General features: G+C 36.1%; 1 protein-coding gene across 4 annotated transcripts in view; it reads left to right on the forward strand.

Annotated features, from left to right (window-relative positions):
- The window catches only part of GK (glycerol kinase), a 66,012-nt gene that overhangs the window by 38,352 nt on the left and 10,398 nt on the right, over window positions 1-17,262 (forward strand). For all 4 annotated transcript variants that reach the window (XM_015594388.2, XM_015594389.2, XM_006918278.3 and 1 more), the window contains 5 exons: window positions 374-409; window positions 775-842; window positions 5,538-5,580; window positions 6,368-6,448; window positions 16,584-16,662. In XM_015594388.2, the coding sequence (XP_015449874.1) occupies window positions 374-409; window positions 775-842; window positions 5,538-5,580; window positions 6,368-6,448; window positions 16,584-16,662 (307 nt within the window). The remainder of the gene's footprint in view (window positions 1-373; window positions 410-774; window positions 843-5,537; window positions 5,581-6,367; window positions 6,449-16,583; window positions 16,663-17,262) is intronic.

Genomic DNA, 17,262 nt, shown 5'->3' on the forward strand with positions numbered 1-17,262 from the left:
TGACATTAATAGCGAAGAGCTAATGGACTTCAGTGTTCGTGTAGCCCAGGCCCCATTTTGTAGATTCGCAAATCAGGCATAGAGAAGTCTCAGCAGCCTGCTCAGTGGCTTAACACTAATAACCAGGGCTAGAGCCTACCTGACTCCCAGTTCAATGTTTCATGTTCATTCTCCAATGTCATGTCTTTTCTTGTCATTCTAAGATACTTCTAATATTTGTCTCTGAACCACTCATGTCGTTGAAGCACTTGCTTTGTCTTGTCTGCCCCACATGCTCTGGCATGTTGCTATTCACGTTCATTCCTGTTGTAGCTATGTTAGTAGAGCCAATAGTTTGTGATCATTTATAATCCTTTTTAAATTTTTTTATTAGAAAGCTGGGGCCTTGGAAGGTGTGCCAATATCTGGGGTAAGTTTCATCACCAAACATCTCCCAGCTACCCACCCCCACTCCTTCTATGTTATGGCTTTCTAACTATGTCTCCATCAGCCCCTTCCTAAACAGGAAAACAAGTAAGAGCAGCAAAATTGGCAGGAGGTCGGGGAACACAGAGAATCTTTTGAATAACTTATCTCTAACTCTTCCTTCCTACAATTATTATCTCATAGAGGTATTATCAAATGGGAAAATGACCAAATGGAAGCATTGCCAAAAACATAAATCAATTCATTCCTTGATAAATAAAAAAGGAAAAGTAAGTCCTAGGCTCTTCCAAAAAGGAAGTTAATAATATTATCTTAGTCAGTGTTCTTTATTATCATTTCTACTTTCAGTGTTTGGGAGACCAGTCTGCTGCGCTGGTGGGACAAATGTGCTTCCAGGATGGACAAGCCAAAAACACGTGAGTTTAAGAGACAGACCTAAAAACCAGTGGCATCTTGTTTGTTTTTCCCTTTGGTGCTTTGAATGAAGAAAGGCTTCTGAAGTTCATCTGGGCTTGAAAATCAATAGCTTAAGAGTTCCAATAGGAATATATAAATTTTCTGCCATTTGTTTTTCTTCATCTCCTTCAAATAAAATACATTATGTCATATATAAACACACTGATGAGGCCTGTGAAAACCTTAATATATAAAATTTAATATCTTTTCCATCCAGAAACTACCTTTTAGTGTAAAGTATTCATGCCTTTTTGGGGGACTTTGGTGGGGAAGAGGAGAGGGCTGAGCAGAGGGGAGGAAGAGGATGATTTCAACTATAATTTTAACATATTATTCCTGCCCTAGACTTTCTCAGTATAACTAGAAAGCCATATTTTTGTGGGATTTTCAATGCTATCCTCGTGGTACTGCTTTCTCCCCATTATCTGGAATTTCTCCTTTGACAAGAAGCAAAAGGAATGATGCAAGTAGAGATTTGGTACCTTTCTCTCCTAATTTCATCTCATTACTACTCACACACGTAGAGTCTGTAACAAGCCCCATATCTAAAAGTAATAAGATTACTTCCACTTTAGGATGACAAAACAGATGCTTACAGAGGTTAAACTAGTAAGTGAGAGAAGCAGTCTTTGCACCCAGATCCATCCTATTCATCTTAGCAGGGGCTCTTAACCTCTACACTTTACTGTCCCCTGTGTGATCAAGATTTCATAGACTCAACAAGAGACTATCTACATTTAATTATTCTTTTCTTGAGGATTTGTTAAGTCTCCCATCAATGTATAACTTCAATAATTGAATTCTTCTTTTGTGAATAATGGAATAACTAACATTTTAGATTAAACATTCTTGTGATCTAGCAGGATCAGCAGTTCTCATGCAAGAGTGTGAGAGTTTTTTAGGGGGAGGGGAAGTAATGAAAATTCTTTGCCAGTCATGGTATCCTTAGGTCACAGTCAAGAGAGCCTGAGTCAGCACAGGTCTGGCAACATATTCTTTGACTTTTGGATTCCAAGCAGCTAAATCAGGAGTCAAGAGAAATGATAGAAAACTGGGCTATACTACCCTCTTCTTTCCTCTTCGGTAGACATTCTAATGCTAGTAAGTCAGATGCTATCTCTATTTGTCAGGTATTTAACACAATACCCAATAAAATGGCCTGGTTTTTCTCTTTCTACTCTCCTCCCCCTTAAGCATTATCACCTAAGTCCTGAAATGAATTTAAGTAAAAGAGGGCTTCTTGAGAACCTCTGCAGCTACTGCAGGTCGGAGGAGGGAAATAGCAAATTATAAGATCTTTGGGCTCATATTTCTCTTCCTGGAGGAGAAGAACACAAATATACAGTTAGTCACATTATAAATCAGAACTTCTGTGCCATAAGAAACTTTGAAGTATGGCTGTTGGGTTTCTAATGGAGGGGAGAAAAATCTCAAAAGATTATGTTAGTAATGAGATGTTTTGAGGAATGAACGATGTTGGCGAGTGCACAAAGATGCAGATAGAGGAATGGAAGACTTTGTTTAGAAACTATAGATATAAACATTCAGATAGAGAAATGATAGAAAGTAAGGCCAGGCTTCACATTGTGAAGCCCTAAATTTCAGAGTGAGGAGTTTTTTCTTGATAGGCAATGAGACAGTCCTAAAGGTTTGTGAGCTGGTGTTCAGAGATGACTTGGAGCTGTTCCTTAATAATATGGCAATCCTAGGTCAAAGTGAAGAGAGACTAGATGCAAAGGGGCCATGGAGGAGGCCATTACAGCATACTCACAACAAGGGCGAGGACTAATAAGAAGGATGGGGACAGAGAGGAAAGCTGTGGGTGGATGTCCATGGCACCACAGAGGGGCAAGAGACAGGAAGTAGCGATGAAGTCTAGTCACCTCGGCCCAGTGGTTAAGATTAGCCAAAGTAAGGAATGAGTCCAAGTAGAAGAATTTCTTTTTGGGAAATGTTTGTGGTACTGGTATGCTATATATTGCACACATTTGGAAATGTGGAATGAGTTCCATATAAAAGTAAAGATTTTGAATTTACCTTATTAGAGATTTTTTTTTGAAACAATAGGAAAAGACAAAATTACCAAGAAAAAGTATACAGGTAGAGGAGATACTTAGGAGAAGAAGAGATACAGGGATGGAGAATTCAGAAGGATAGAATGCAGTTATTCATTAATGTGGAAATCCAAGGTAAAGATATTTAAGAAGGAGGCTTGGTCAGCAGTGCAAAACACTACAAAAAGGTCATGGAGGCTGAGAATAGAATAGATCATTGTTCATAGAAATTATGTCTTCAGTAGTCACCTATAAGAATGAAGCTTTAGTACAATGCTCAACATGGAAGCCAGGTTGCAAATGGTCAAATAGATATTGTGGGTAGGTAAAAAAAAAAAATAGGGACAGCAAGACAGAATGTACTTTACAAAAATATAATCATTCAGGCAGGGTGAGTGAAGTAGATAACTTGTTAAGTTAACAAGATCATACCAAGTTTGGAGAATTTTCTTTGTATTTTTAATCATGGGAAGACCAGAGAATGTTTCTTTGGCATCTAAGCAGATAGAAGTTGTAAAATAAACAGGAGATAAGTGATGAGCAGAACTAAGTCCTAGGAGATTGGAGAGATTGGTACTGAGAATTCGGTTAATCTCTCCGAACCTCAGCAGGGAGTAAGTGATAGTTCAGAATTCAGTGGCAAGCCCATCTCTGTTTCTGGGTGGAGTAACATATTAGATTGATTCTAATTTTTATTTTGGTTTATCTGTATTTTCTAATTTTTCTAGAATGGATGTGGATTATTTAAACATTAAATTTTGCTTGTAAGAAAGAGAACTTTAGATGTCTCCTCTCCCCAGAAGCAGTGAGTGTAATAAAGGAGGCCTTTTACCTCCTTCACAGCTGTGGCCAGGGCACAATTCTCCATGAAGGATAGCAGGCAACCTTTACTTCTGTAGAGGTTAGAAGAGTCAGACATCTTTTTGGGATGTTTGAACCCAGGACAATCTTCAGAAAGGATAGATAGACCATATAAATGCTGAAAGTGTCATATATGTTGGATGACTGGGAAGAAAGAGTAATAAAATTTAAGAGGAAAATAATTGCCTGTGTACTACTTTGAAAGCTGTGGTCTCCATGTAGCAAGGGAGTCTCTTCATACATTGCTATGCTCACTAATTACTTATTAAGTATACTAACTTAAAGATTCACTTTTAGTAAGTGCTCTGAGTCTTTGTGTCAATTTTGTATTTATATGCCGCTGTTCAGTACATAAAGTGTTTATATGAGTGCTAAATTGGTACAGATTTCTCCCTTAAAAAAGCATGAAATGGATCGTTAACTTCCATTTTTAAGAATATTTGTTAAAGGAGATTAACTTGAGATATATAGCTTTTTCAGTGTCATGGAAGTCAAAAGGTATAATGATTTATGTGTTTTAATTTATAAATGTAATGATTACCTGTACCTAATGTTATTTGACTGGCGTCTTTTAAAACTTAGTTATTTCTTAATCCCATGTTCCCTGAACATGTCAGCTGTCCATCAAGCAGGCTGAGAATATATTTGGGTGAGGAGACAGAATGTCTTGAGCTAAGTCCTATTCAGAACAGTGGTGGTGCCTGGAAAAATGTTTATCGGAAAAAAATTGCCCTTGGTCTCTGTTTTTTCCACAAGAACAAGGCAGCTGATGGGGTCTGTTGAGTTAGTGCTGACTGGTAGTAGCTTCTGCTGAGGTCCCTCCGCCACCCCTAGACTGAGCAGTGCCCCTTCTCCCACCTACCAGGATGTCACAGAGCATAGCAGCAGGGTTCGTGAATCTCAAGCTCAGGTGAGACGAGTTGTGGAAAGCCAAGGGTGACAGTCATAGGCAACTCAGTTGAAAACTATTTCCCTGTGACCCTTACTGGTATCAATTTGGGCTGCTTTTCCACCTGGCACAAGTCAAAACTACTCATTCACGTCCACATGCCAAACTTGTTGCAGAGTCCGAAGCTTATGCTGATAAAGCTGCCATAAAATAAATTCAGTTCTTCCGCGGCACCCATGTTACATTCTAATCCTGACTCTCCCACCAGTTCTAGAATGCCTCATCCTGCTGAGAGAATGGGAAAGCTAGGCCTTAAATAGCCTTCCCCTTGGTGCCACTCATGCCCTCCCCACCCCACCCCCCCAAACCCCTGTTCTAGCTACACATTCCTGGACTCTGCACCTCGCCTTCTCCTTGTGCCAGAAGATAGCAGGATTTCTGTTTATGACTGTGCTAATGACAGAGCTAAGCTGGCCAGCCCCATTGGTGAATGGCTCTTAGTCACAATGCTTCACGTGGATTAGTGGTGGCATACCTGTGACTGAATAAAGAATTTGCTGTAATTCAGCAACATTTAAAAACACAGCCATGGGCTATGACTGACTAAGCGCTGAATAGTATACTTGCATTTTCCAACTAAGATTTGCACAAAGCACATTTTCTTCTAGACTAATCTTTAAAATATGATTCCACAAAGAGTATGTGATATTTGTTAGCTTTTAGAACTTTTCTAAGACTTAAATATGACTTTTTTTGATACTACATGTCAGTTTAAATAATTTGTATTATTAATGTTTCACCACTTAATTTTAATAAAATTGACATATTGTTCATTCTTTCCCCACCTATAGGTATGGAACAGGCTGCTTCCTACTATGTAATACAGGCCGTAAGGTTGGTTTTTTTTTTTTTTCAAATGAAAAGATTATTAGACTCAAATACAGAGAACAATCTGGTGGTGGCCAGAGGGGAGGGGTGTTAGGGTGTTGGTAGAAAGGGGTGAAGGGTTAAAGAAGACAAATTAGTAGTTGCTAGATGGTCACCGGGATGGGGAGCATGACATAGGGAATGCAGTTAGCATTAATATGTTGGTTAGGTGGAAAACCAGAGGAGAGAAGGAGCAATTAGGGGATCATTTTATAAATTCTATAAATGTCTAACTCCAAAATATTGTATACTTGAAACTAATAATAAAATAAAATGCTACCAAAAACAAGTGAGAAAATTCTTGAAAGTCTACTTTAACTTTATATAAATAATGCTTGAGCATAGTTTGCTATTACTGTTTGCTGTTACTTTTGAGCCTGCAGCTTTTATTTAATCTTTATTAGGATTTAATTAAGAGCTCAGTAAAAATGATGAAAATCACTAAATTTGAATGATTTTACTAAGAACCATTCTAGGTTCTTTGAATTTTATATGTATTTTTGTGTTGGTGGGATACATATACTAGGATCTTGTCAGATTCTTAATGCAAATCTAATCTGGAACAAGTGATAAACTTTTTATATTGTTTAAGTGTATTTTTCTTAATACTGGTGACTTTGACTAAGATTTATTTTTTAAATTGTTACATTTTGTTGTTACATATTATTGTTTTATACCTAGGTTATTTTAGCTTTAAAGAATATGCTATTTTTTTCTTTTCTCGACTACTGAAATCTTTTTCTCTTTCCTACAGTGTGTATTTTCTGATCACGGCCTTCTAACCACAGTGGCTTACAAACTCGGTAGAGACAAACCGGTATATTATGCATTGGAAGTAAGTACTTGTCAATCAATACGGATAATGGATGATATGACAAACATTTAAAACTAGGGAATACAATAACATCAAATGTCACTATAATTGAAAATATAAAAATTAAAATATATAAAAAGGAACAATAAAAAAATAAAAATATGTGACAAAAAAACTAAGGAAAATCACAATGTTTTCTAACATCTTTTCTGGTAAATCTTAATATATAGGACTGAAGAAACTCAGTTTTCTTCTTCTTGACATTTGGTTGAGTGGAAGGAACCTGGGACTGAACTGGAGGTCAGGACTCCCAGGAGACCTTGAATATATGACCCCTCAGTTCTTTTACCAATCAATTGTGGGACCTGAACCACTTTGCAATTACTTAGCTACTTTGCAGTGTAAGATTTTCTATTTCTAAAGTTTATTGAGGCATTGATTTGTTCTCTAATATTTCTTTCAGCTTGAAAAATCTGTTTTTATAACTACTGTGCCCCAGTGTTCCAAAGAGAACACTGGGCGCCAAAAGGCAGAACAACTCTCTTTATGTGTCTCCCCATAAAAATAAAGTTTGTGTCACATTTTGATGTAGGAAAGAAAGTGAGGAGAGATTTATGCCATTTTTCACTGGAAGCATTTGCTCAAACATTTTTGTAAATTATAGAAGGAATATGTCAACCTAAGTGTATGGTTATATTAGAAACGTTCATTTGTAAAGTGAAAGAAGCAGTATTCTTTTAGTAAAATCGGATACATTTCTTAAAAGCATCTCTTTACAATTAATTTTAAATGACTCCCTGGTAATGTACAAATATACAACTGATCTGAAAACTTATAGAGGCTTGTTTCTTGGAGTATCTAATAATAATTTGGCCACAAGTGTTAGACTTCTGTTTCTAGTTAAAACATTTTATTAGTTATGCCTAGAGCATGAAGAATTTTAGTGTATTTCAACCCCTTTTCTGTGGCTAATCGGACCATTTGTGAAACACTTGATCTGTGTATTAAAGGTATTTTAATACTTCTCAGAACTTAAACTCCTATAAGCTCATGCGCGCGCGCGCTCTCTCTCTCTCTCTCTCTCTCTCTCTCTCTCTCTCTCTCACACACACACACACACACACACTCACACTCCACTCTGATGAACACATATACAAAAAAACCCCCGCCCTATGGAAAGTGCTTAGTACAGTACTAGGCACATTGAATATGTGTTGCCTATAACAATAATAGTAAGCTGTTCTTTTTTTCCTTATATGGAGACCACCAGTCGTTTACAATTATATATGCCTTAGACTTGGAAAAGGCTTGAGGGACATGGGTTACCTGGCCTTAACTTCCCTCCCAATATGAAAAGCTTCTCTTCTATCTTTTGCCAATAGTCTTCCAACTTATGTTTTGAAGATAGCACCAAAACCTGCTTCTTAACACCTCAACCATCGGATGTAGGTCGGCTGTCAAAAGCATTCAAATACTGGGAGGCAACTATCAGTTTTTCTGGGTCTTCCTACTCCAGGATAAACTTTTCCAGTGCCCTGATGTCATATGTTTTCTTGACGCTTTTTAATTCTGGACTCTCTTCATTAGATGCATTGCAATTTGCCAATGTCTTCCAGAGTAGGATAGAATATTCTACATGCAATCTGACCTGTGTGATTTGGGCATCTCTGACCATAAACATTGCTTTGGCTACTCTAGCCCGAGAGTTCATTAATTTAGTCTAATAACCCCTTCATATCACTGCCTCCAGGAGCACAAGTTAAAATATTTAGCTTTTTTTCAGATGAGTCACTGTCAAGTCAAGTCTGCTCCATTCTATAATTTACATAGAAGATCTTTTGTCAATCTAAATTTAGGTCTTTGTTTCTTCCTGTTAAACATCACAAAAGTGATTTCAGCCTATTCTGACACAGACTGAATTATTTTTCACTCTTTACTCTGTTACTTTTCCAGTTTTAATCTCATCTGGAGACTTAACAAGCATGTGCTTTGTGATTTTGTTTCAATTCATGTAATTTTGTTTAGATTCATAAAACTTTAAAGCTGAGAGGGACAGTGGATTAGATGATGACAGGCTTCACTACACCCTGCTGTCCTCTTGTTTTACACACCAATCTGAGAATAGATAAGTAAAATTGGATGGAGTTTACTTGGCCAAGGTAACTTTAGACAGCTAGTAAGTAGCCAACCCAGGAGGCAAATCTAGATGACTGGACTTCAAAGTCTTGATGCCTAGGCCACCCCACTGTGCTATCTCCTTCCTTGTCAATCTGGATATATTCAAGGTTCCAGTCTCCCAAGTCCATTGTTCTTTCTTTTCATTGCATCTTACATATGTCACTTCCTTAGTCTACTAACCTAGCAACTCAGCCATAACACACATATGCACACTAATATGTTAATAATAGTAGATAGGATTTTTTACTTTTCCATATTTTATAATTGTTTAAATTAACAAACATTTTTTAAAGTAAACCAAATCAAGAAAAGAGGGCAGGGAATAAAGCTAGATTGGTAAAACTTTTTCTCAGTAAAATCATGCTAATTGCACTTGGTCACACTGCTTCCTTTTTTTCTGTAAGTGTTTACAAAGCATATATTTAATACTCATTTCTTTGACAAATTGTTGTTAGGCTCGGCACTCCGAGGTATTAAAATTTTACTTTTTACCCTTTTTAAAAACTGAAACTATAGCTATCCATCTTGGTTTTTAGTCTTCTTTCATTTTCCCTCTGCTAATTTGGAAGCAACAAAATGCATTTCTAATTTTTTTGTTGTTTTGCATTTCTTTTCTTTTGCAGTACCTTTAAATTTTTAAGGTATTATTTAATTACATATTTTTCCTGAGAGTACTTATAGTTGTTTAGTATTTTTAACCTCCCAGCCATAACGAAGACTTCTAATGTTACCTCCACCACCTTTACCAGCAATCAGGTTATTGCATTTAAAGTTTTCATTTTCCCTTTTTCTTAAACGTACAATAATTAGTACTACTCTCTTGTCAGTCAATAGTAAATGATGTTTATTGACTTACTTTATCAATTTCTGTATCCAGTATCATTTCTTTGGTCCCTCACCTTTTATGCCCCCACCTAGTTTTCCCTTGCTGGGAGACATCCTTTCATAGTTCTTTTAGCAAGAGTCTGGGGTAGTAAGCTGTTCTTTTTAGGTTTAGCTTAATTTTGCCCTCTCTCCAGAGTGGGTAAACAAAATCTTAGGTTAACAGTTGTTTTTCCTACCTCCTTTCTGGCCATTTTTGATGTTAATGAGACCTCTGCCCTTCTGATCTGTGGTTCCTTGTAGATAATCTTGTTTATTGTCTGGGAGTTTTGAACATTATCTCCTTGTCACTGATATTCAGTAGTTTTCCTAGGATGTGCCTGGGTTGGGATTTATTTATACATACCTTGTTAGGTGCTTAGATACAAGTCTGTCTGTAGTTCTGGAGAATTCTCAGCAATAATCTCTTCAAATAGTGCTTCTCTGCCATTACCTCCATTCTCTTTTTGGATATTGAAACCTTTCAATTCACCCTCCCTGTCTCTTAACTGCCTTCTACATTTTTTAAATCTCTTTGTTTTTCTGTGTTGCATTCCTGGTAAGTTTCTCAATATCTACCTAATCTTTCCAAATTCTCTCTTTAAAACCAAGACAACAAAACAAAACCCTTTTTTATTGTGAAATATAAGGCACATACAAAAAATGCATAAAATATCAGTGTACAGCTTAGCCAATTATAAAGAGAAGACCCATGTAACCTTACCCAGGTCAGGAAACAGAATATTGTTAACACCCAGAAACTCCATAGGTTCCCCTCCCAACCACAGCCTCCTGCCTCCCCCAAGGCAACCACTGCCCTGACCTTTATTATAATCACTTCCTTATTTTTCTTTATAGTGCCAACTAACACTTAATGTGTGCAACCCTAAACACCAGAGTTTAGTTTTGCATGTTTTTAACACTTTATATATTAAAAACAGAGAGAAAGCAAGAGAGACTTGAGTCATAGAGTATGTATTCTCTGATCTGGCTTCTTTCAGTCAACTATATTTGTGAGATCCATCCGTGTTGTTAAATGTAGCTGTTCTTTTATTTTTTTCTATTACAATATGAAAACACCACCAACAGTGTATGGGAACACTAATTTCCTCATCAATTCTGTCTATTCTACAGTTTATATATATTACATTTTTAAATTTCACTCAGTAATTTCCTTTCTAAGATTTTTCATATCCACCGGAGTTTGTTTTATTTTTCTTTTGATTCTTAATTTCATGGATTTTTTTTTTTTAATGGAAATTGTACCTTAATTTATCTCCTTGGATTCTTTTAGCACATACTTATTTTAAAGTCTTTGTCGGACTGGAGTGAATTTTATTCTCGCTGTTAAGTTTTGTTGGCCAATTGTCTTAATAGATTTCCTCTTGTATTTTGGAATTTTCACGTCCGGTCTCATCTTCCCTGAAGCCGTAGCCTTCCTTAGTCAGCGAATAGACAGTTGCTCGGTTTCGAGGATCACTACACTGGTGGGAGAGCGCCACCTAGCCTCTGGCTTCAAGCACTGAAACTGATTCTATTCCTTGTCTTATGCAAAACATGTTGATCCCTGTCCTCTCTGGAGGGGCCAGTTTCCGGCCACCACTCCCACTTCCTGATACAGGAGAAAAATGAATCAGAACCCATCATGCTGTGGCTTCAAGTCCCGCTCAGTCGTTCACTTCTCTTTCTGTCCACATCGATGCTATTCTGTATTTGAGTCAGCATGTGTTGTTTCAGTTTTTTCTTTTTACATTTTGCCTGTGATCCTCTGTGTTTAGAACAGAGGGGATTTTTAAAGTGCAAAGTCACCATCTTTGTTGATGTGAACACATACCTCTTTTTCATCACCAGGAGAATTCTTTTATTCTCTCCTTACCCCTGGCATGTGATTTATCTAGGCCTAGCATTTTAACATCTCTAAGTTCCTATTTTCATTCTCAGTAAAAAGGAATTGGGACACATGATCCTTCAGTTGTTCTAAGACTTTAAACACATATTAAGCTGCTTAAATTTGTCCCACTCTTTCTAGTTGCAAAATTTTTCTTAGTGTTAGAAGAGACTGAAGCAAAATAGGGCTTGCTTTCTGTCATCTTTTAATAGTGCGCTATCTTCCTGAAGCTATGTTTCTCCCTTTCCTTTTCATTTTTTTCATATATTATTTTACAAAACAGAATCTTTTGGGGGCCTTTAATATGATTATGAACATGAGCTTACTTAGTTTTTGAGACTGCCATGTTCTGTATTCCGTCACTAGGATATAAATTCCCTGAGGCCAGGGTATTTGTCTTGTTCACCAAACCATCCTATCAGGCCGATATGCAGTAGACACTCAATAAATACTGTTTATATACCGAATCCTATGTTATACCATTTTGTCTATTTAAATATGAGCTTCAAAAAGGGTTCCTTATATCCCCCCATTGGTTTCTTTAAATGTCCTTTCTCCTATCTTCTCTCTGATATGATTTGTAATTCTAGTGTTAAGATTTTCTTTTTAAGAGTTTTTCATCCCTCTTGAACCAGCGATTCCATTTTAGGTATAAGCCTATGTATTGGTTAACTATTGCTGTGTAATAATATTACCACAAATGTAAGTGGCTTAAAACTCTGCTCATTTATTATCTGACAGTTTCCATGGGTTAGGAGTCCAGGCACAGCTTAGCTGCATTCTCTGCTCAGGCCGCAGTCAAGGTGTTTGCTATGGATATGGTCTCTCGTGAGGTTCCGTGGGCTTCCAGACTCACCCAGGTTATCGGCTGAATTCAGTTCTTTGCAGTTGTAGGAGTGAGGACTTCAGATCCTTACTAGCTGTCAGCCAGAGGCTGCCTTCTGTTCCCAGAGGCCACCTATAGTTTCTTTCTACCTGAAGACTGCTAACATGGCCTCTGCTTTCCCAAAACCATTAAGGGAGGGAATCCAGAAAACAGGCTTGATATTTTTATACAGCATGATTACATACATATCATCATGTACATCCCATCACCTTTGATGTGTGCTATTGGTTAGAAGCAAGTGCTTGGTCCCACCATGCTCAAGGGGAGGGGGAGCATGTAAGGACATGAAGACCAGGGGGCAGTGATTTTGGGGGCCACCTTAGTTAAGAACCTGTCTGCCACAGCCTGTAAGCATTATTTATGGACTTTTGTAATGCACTTTCTTGGAAAATACACTTTCTGAGAAATAAATGGTTTTAATACTAATTTCCTCACTTATTACTGAAGTATTAATGATATCAATTACACTTCAAAAATAATGCTCCCCCAATTCAACTGTGTTCCTTTTCTTTCCTATACAATTAAAAAATGCTATAGAGTTAGATTTTGCATTTGTAATCTTATACAAATGAAGTACAGTCTAAATCATATATGCAGAGATACTACTGTAGCATACTCAAAACTATGTTGATTATGCCTAATGGATGATTTTAAGCATTTTAATGATAATCTTAATTTTACATAATTTTTTTCCACACCTACTAATTTTAACCATAACTGCCTTGTAAGATACAATTCCACTGCATCCTGAAATATCTACTTTATCCTGATACTGTTCATGGCAGTGACATTCGTGTCAAGGAAGTTTTGAGGAAAAAGTATATTTGCTTGCTACAACATTACATCAAATCAACTTGATTATTTTTAATCCAATCTTTCCATAGCCTGTTTCTTAGCCTTTCACTTTCCAGGCTATGTATCTAGTTTTAAATAATTTATTCCTCTTGTTGTTATTATTTAATTTATTCTTCTTTATACTCTCTCATTTCTATTTTGTCTTTCTTAGAGTAGAACTATTAGGCTTGTGTGCACCTTTCCCAGAAAGTCATGAATTGGAACAAGTGTTGATTTATATTTGTAGATGACATGCTGAATTATCGGAGCTTTATTTAGGATATAATTGACAATAACTTATTTGATAGCAAGTACACAGTCACTATCTATCATTTTAGGCTTCCATTCCCGTACTCTTTCCTACCCATTTTCAAAGTATCATACCATTTTCCACTTTATCTCCTGCCTCTGACTTCAAAAGATCATATTTTTTGAGAATTTGGAAGTTTCTCTCATTTTTATTGATTTTTTTAAATCTAACTAATACTATGTATTATATCTTGATACCAAAATTATATACTTCTTTCACATCAATGTTTTCAATCTATCTTTTATTTTCTTATATTGAATTTATTTCTTCATTCTCAACAAAACACTTGTACACTTCTGATGACCCAATTTAAAATAATTTTCTTTTGGAGCCTTGACAGTGGCTTTGTATTTATTTTTTCTCATTTTAATATAAATAATGCCCTCTAGTTTTCGACCAGTTACCTATAATTAAAACCTCAGTTTTCCTTTTACTAAAACCATGTGGCTTCCTCTCAAAAAAAAAAAAATGTCTATGCATGTAATATCCTGTCCTTTACGACGGAAGTGAGGTACATCAGCATTTGGTTCCAAAAATATAGTTTCACTAGCCAATGGCCACAGATCCACTCTACTAGACTTCTAGAACATGGCTTTTTAAAATCCATAGTTCACTCACCTGAAACTATTGAAAATATACACATTTCTTGGTTAGATGCCATTTCAGGTCAGTGTCTTGTTGAGAGTATAAGGAGAATTGACATCTGTTTTAGTTTTTTGTTTTTCAATTAGATCTAGAACTGTGCTATCCAATATGGCAGCCACTGCCCACATGTGGCTATTGAGCACTTGAAACATGGCTTGTCTGAATTGAGATGTGCTGCGAGTATAAAATAGTACCCAATTTTGAAGACTTAGTACAAAAAAATATATAAAATATCTCAATAATTTTTATATTGATTACATGTTACAATGATAGTATATTTAATATGTTGGGTTAAACAACATATTATAATTAATTTAACCTGTTTTCTTTTTACTTTTTTAATATGGTAACTAGAAAATTTAAATTAGATATGAGGCTTACATTATATTTCTATTGGATAGCACTGGTCTAGAAAACCTTACACTTTTATTAGTTTTTGATAATCACTGTCTCTGAATTGTTTGCTTCCAAAGGAAATTTAAGAGTAAAATTCTAAATCGCTCTAAGCAAAAAAATTACTCCTTGATGGTCCCACTAAATGCCTAAACACATAACATACCAAAGTTAGGAAGCGTAATAAGGACTTATTTGGGGTGGCGGGGAGACTGTTTCAGAGTCCCTTATAAGGTATTGGTTAAATTTTCTTGGTCTCATTTTTAAAGCCTGGTTATATTTGTACATTGATGTCAAATCTCTTCTTCAAATAACTTTTTACAGCTAACAGGCCACTGTATAAATAAATAATTGTGGTGGTCTGCGGCTTTGCACTAATGTATAGTGACTTGTTCTTATGGAAATTGTGAATGACAGAATGTATCAACATATTCAGCTTCTAGTTCCTTTACATTCTGAAAACTGACAGCAAGAAGGGATGACCATTTATAAGTCAGTTCATTGAATTGGGAATATGGATATAGGCAACAAATAAACATTTTGCTTCCTACACTTAATAATACCTGTAATTTACATTAATAATCTATGTGAATGAAACATCAGAACCAAAAACCTTTTTTTGGAATTTCTAATGGATTGTGCTAGTATTTTTTTGCCCTCATGTCTTTTTATATATATATGTATATAACAGAAAAAAATAGCTTTATTAGAAGCAATAGTACACTTCCAGAAGTGAAAGCAAGCCTGAGCAAGAGAAGCATGGCTCAAAGGCCCCCTCATGTCTTTTTTTTTTATAACAGCTTTATTGAGATATAATTCACCCATCACATAATATACCCTTTTAAAGTATATAATTCAATGTTTTTTAGTATATTCAGTCATGCAACCATCCACAATCTAACTTCAGCACATTTCCATCACCCCAATTCTAGGCAACTACTAATCTACTCTTTGTCTTTATGGATTTGCTAATTCTGGACATTTCATCTAAATGGAATCATGCAATATATGGTCTTTTGCAACTGGTTTCTTTCACTTCACATATTTTCAAGGTTCATCCAGGTTGTAGTGAGACTTCATTCCTTTTCGTGGCCAAATAATATTCCATTGTGTGGATATACTACATTTTATTTATCCATTCATCAATCAGTGGAAACTTTTAACACTTAAAATATTAATGAAGCTAATAGTTACATTCAGTAATAACCTTCCTGTATATTCTCACATTGAGCCTCATAGCCATTTGTTTAGGTAGGTGTTGTTACAGTCACCACCATTTTATGGGTGAAAAAATAGAGGCTCAGAAAGCCTAACTAATTTGCCTAATATCACAGTAGTTAAGAACTAGACCTCAGGGGTGGCTCCATAGTGTAGTGGTTAGCATGTCTGCTTTACACACAGAAGGTCCTGGGTTCACGTCCCAGGTGGAGTCATGAACCAAGACCACCAGATGCGCCAGGTCCTGGCATGCGTGCCCCGTGTGTATGTCGGGGGGAGACACCCTGCCTTCAGAGATCCGGTTCTTAAAAGGAAAACGGCAACATCTATAGGTCAGGGGTGGAAGTCGGAGGGGGGTAGTTAAAGGGGAAAGAAATAAAAAAAACTAGACCTCAAACTCACCCCAAATCATATGTTTTCTTATTGCCACAGCCTAACCTCATGCCTTGGCGATATAGTTATAAAGAATAACTACTTTATTATTTTGTAGTTAGCTTCTTTGCTAACTTTTTTGTTGTTGCTGTTAACTGTTACATACGGGAAATGGACTTGAAAAAAACTTTTAAAGTGGCCTCTCCCAATAGCTTTGTAGGTAACATGAGAATGTATTCTAGGTGATAATATACCTCAGTAGCTTAACAACAGATAGAACAATTAATTATACAAGAAACAGACAGCTGAACACATCGATGTCCACCTATGGGGACAGGCCAAAGGGTGTGCTGGAGAGCTCTCTTTTCCCTGTCTCATGAAAAACTTCTATAATGAACTAGATAAAACTATGTTTGTATTAGAAGAACTAGTTTATGATATTTGTAGAAATCCCAAAGTTGAACTTTTTGAACTTTATCCATCTGTTAATATCATGCACAGAGAATATACTCAATAAAACTTTCTATAGCGATAACATATATCTTCTTTTGGATTCCTTTTTCTCCCGTAGGGTTCTGTAGCTATAGCTGGTGCTGTTATTCGCTGGCTAAGAGACAATCTTGGAATTATCAAGACCTCAGAGGAAATCGGTATGTTCTCACAAAGGGTTAGAATCTAAATAATGAAAAATGTTAATATTTTACCTTTGAAATCTGTTAGTACTTGTGCTTTTGCCCCCCATGCAATATTAAATTATATGGATCCCTATTATGAGTTTGATTTATACATAAAAGACTGACTTTTTTGTGAAGATTTATAAAACAATGAATTGACATATTTAGTGGTGGTTATTAATAAAGTGGCGAGGTAGAACATAAAAATTACCCAAGTATAAAATTGAACACCAAAGAATGCCAGAATCTGCAGGTGAAGCAGTCCAGTTAAATTTATCTGATGAGAAAGAGCTTTAACTCTTAGGTTAGAGTGAGCATTAAAACTTCAGTACCTATAATTTAAGTATTAATGTGGCTATTTTCAGTTAATGGATAATTATTTTGAACTCACCTATCTACGCTTTTATCTAACTTGTTTAATTTTGCCTAAAGGAGCGATAATCCGAAACACATTTCTGATTCGGGATGCAGTGGAGGCCACTTCTTCATCTTTTTGTCAGCAACCTTAAAAATAGTAGAAATAAACTAAAATACCTTAACAAAACTAATCTAATTCCTTTATTTCTTGATCTGGGT

Source organism: Pteropus alecto, unplaced genomic scaffold (genome assembly GCF_000325575.1).
Source record: "Pteropus alecto unplaced genomic scaffold, ASM32557v1 scaffold248, whole genome shotgun sequence".
Taxonomy (NCBI): Eukaryota; Metazoa; Chordata; class Mammalia; order Chiroptera; family Pteropodidae; genus Pteropus; species Pteropus alecto.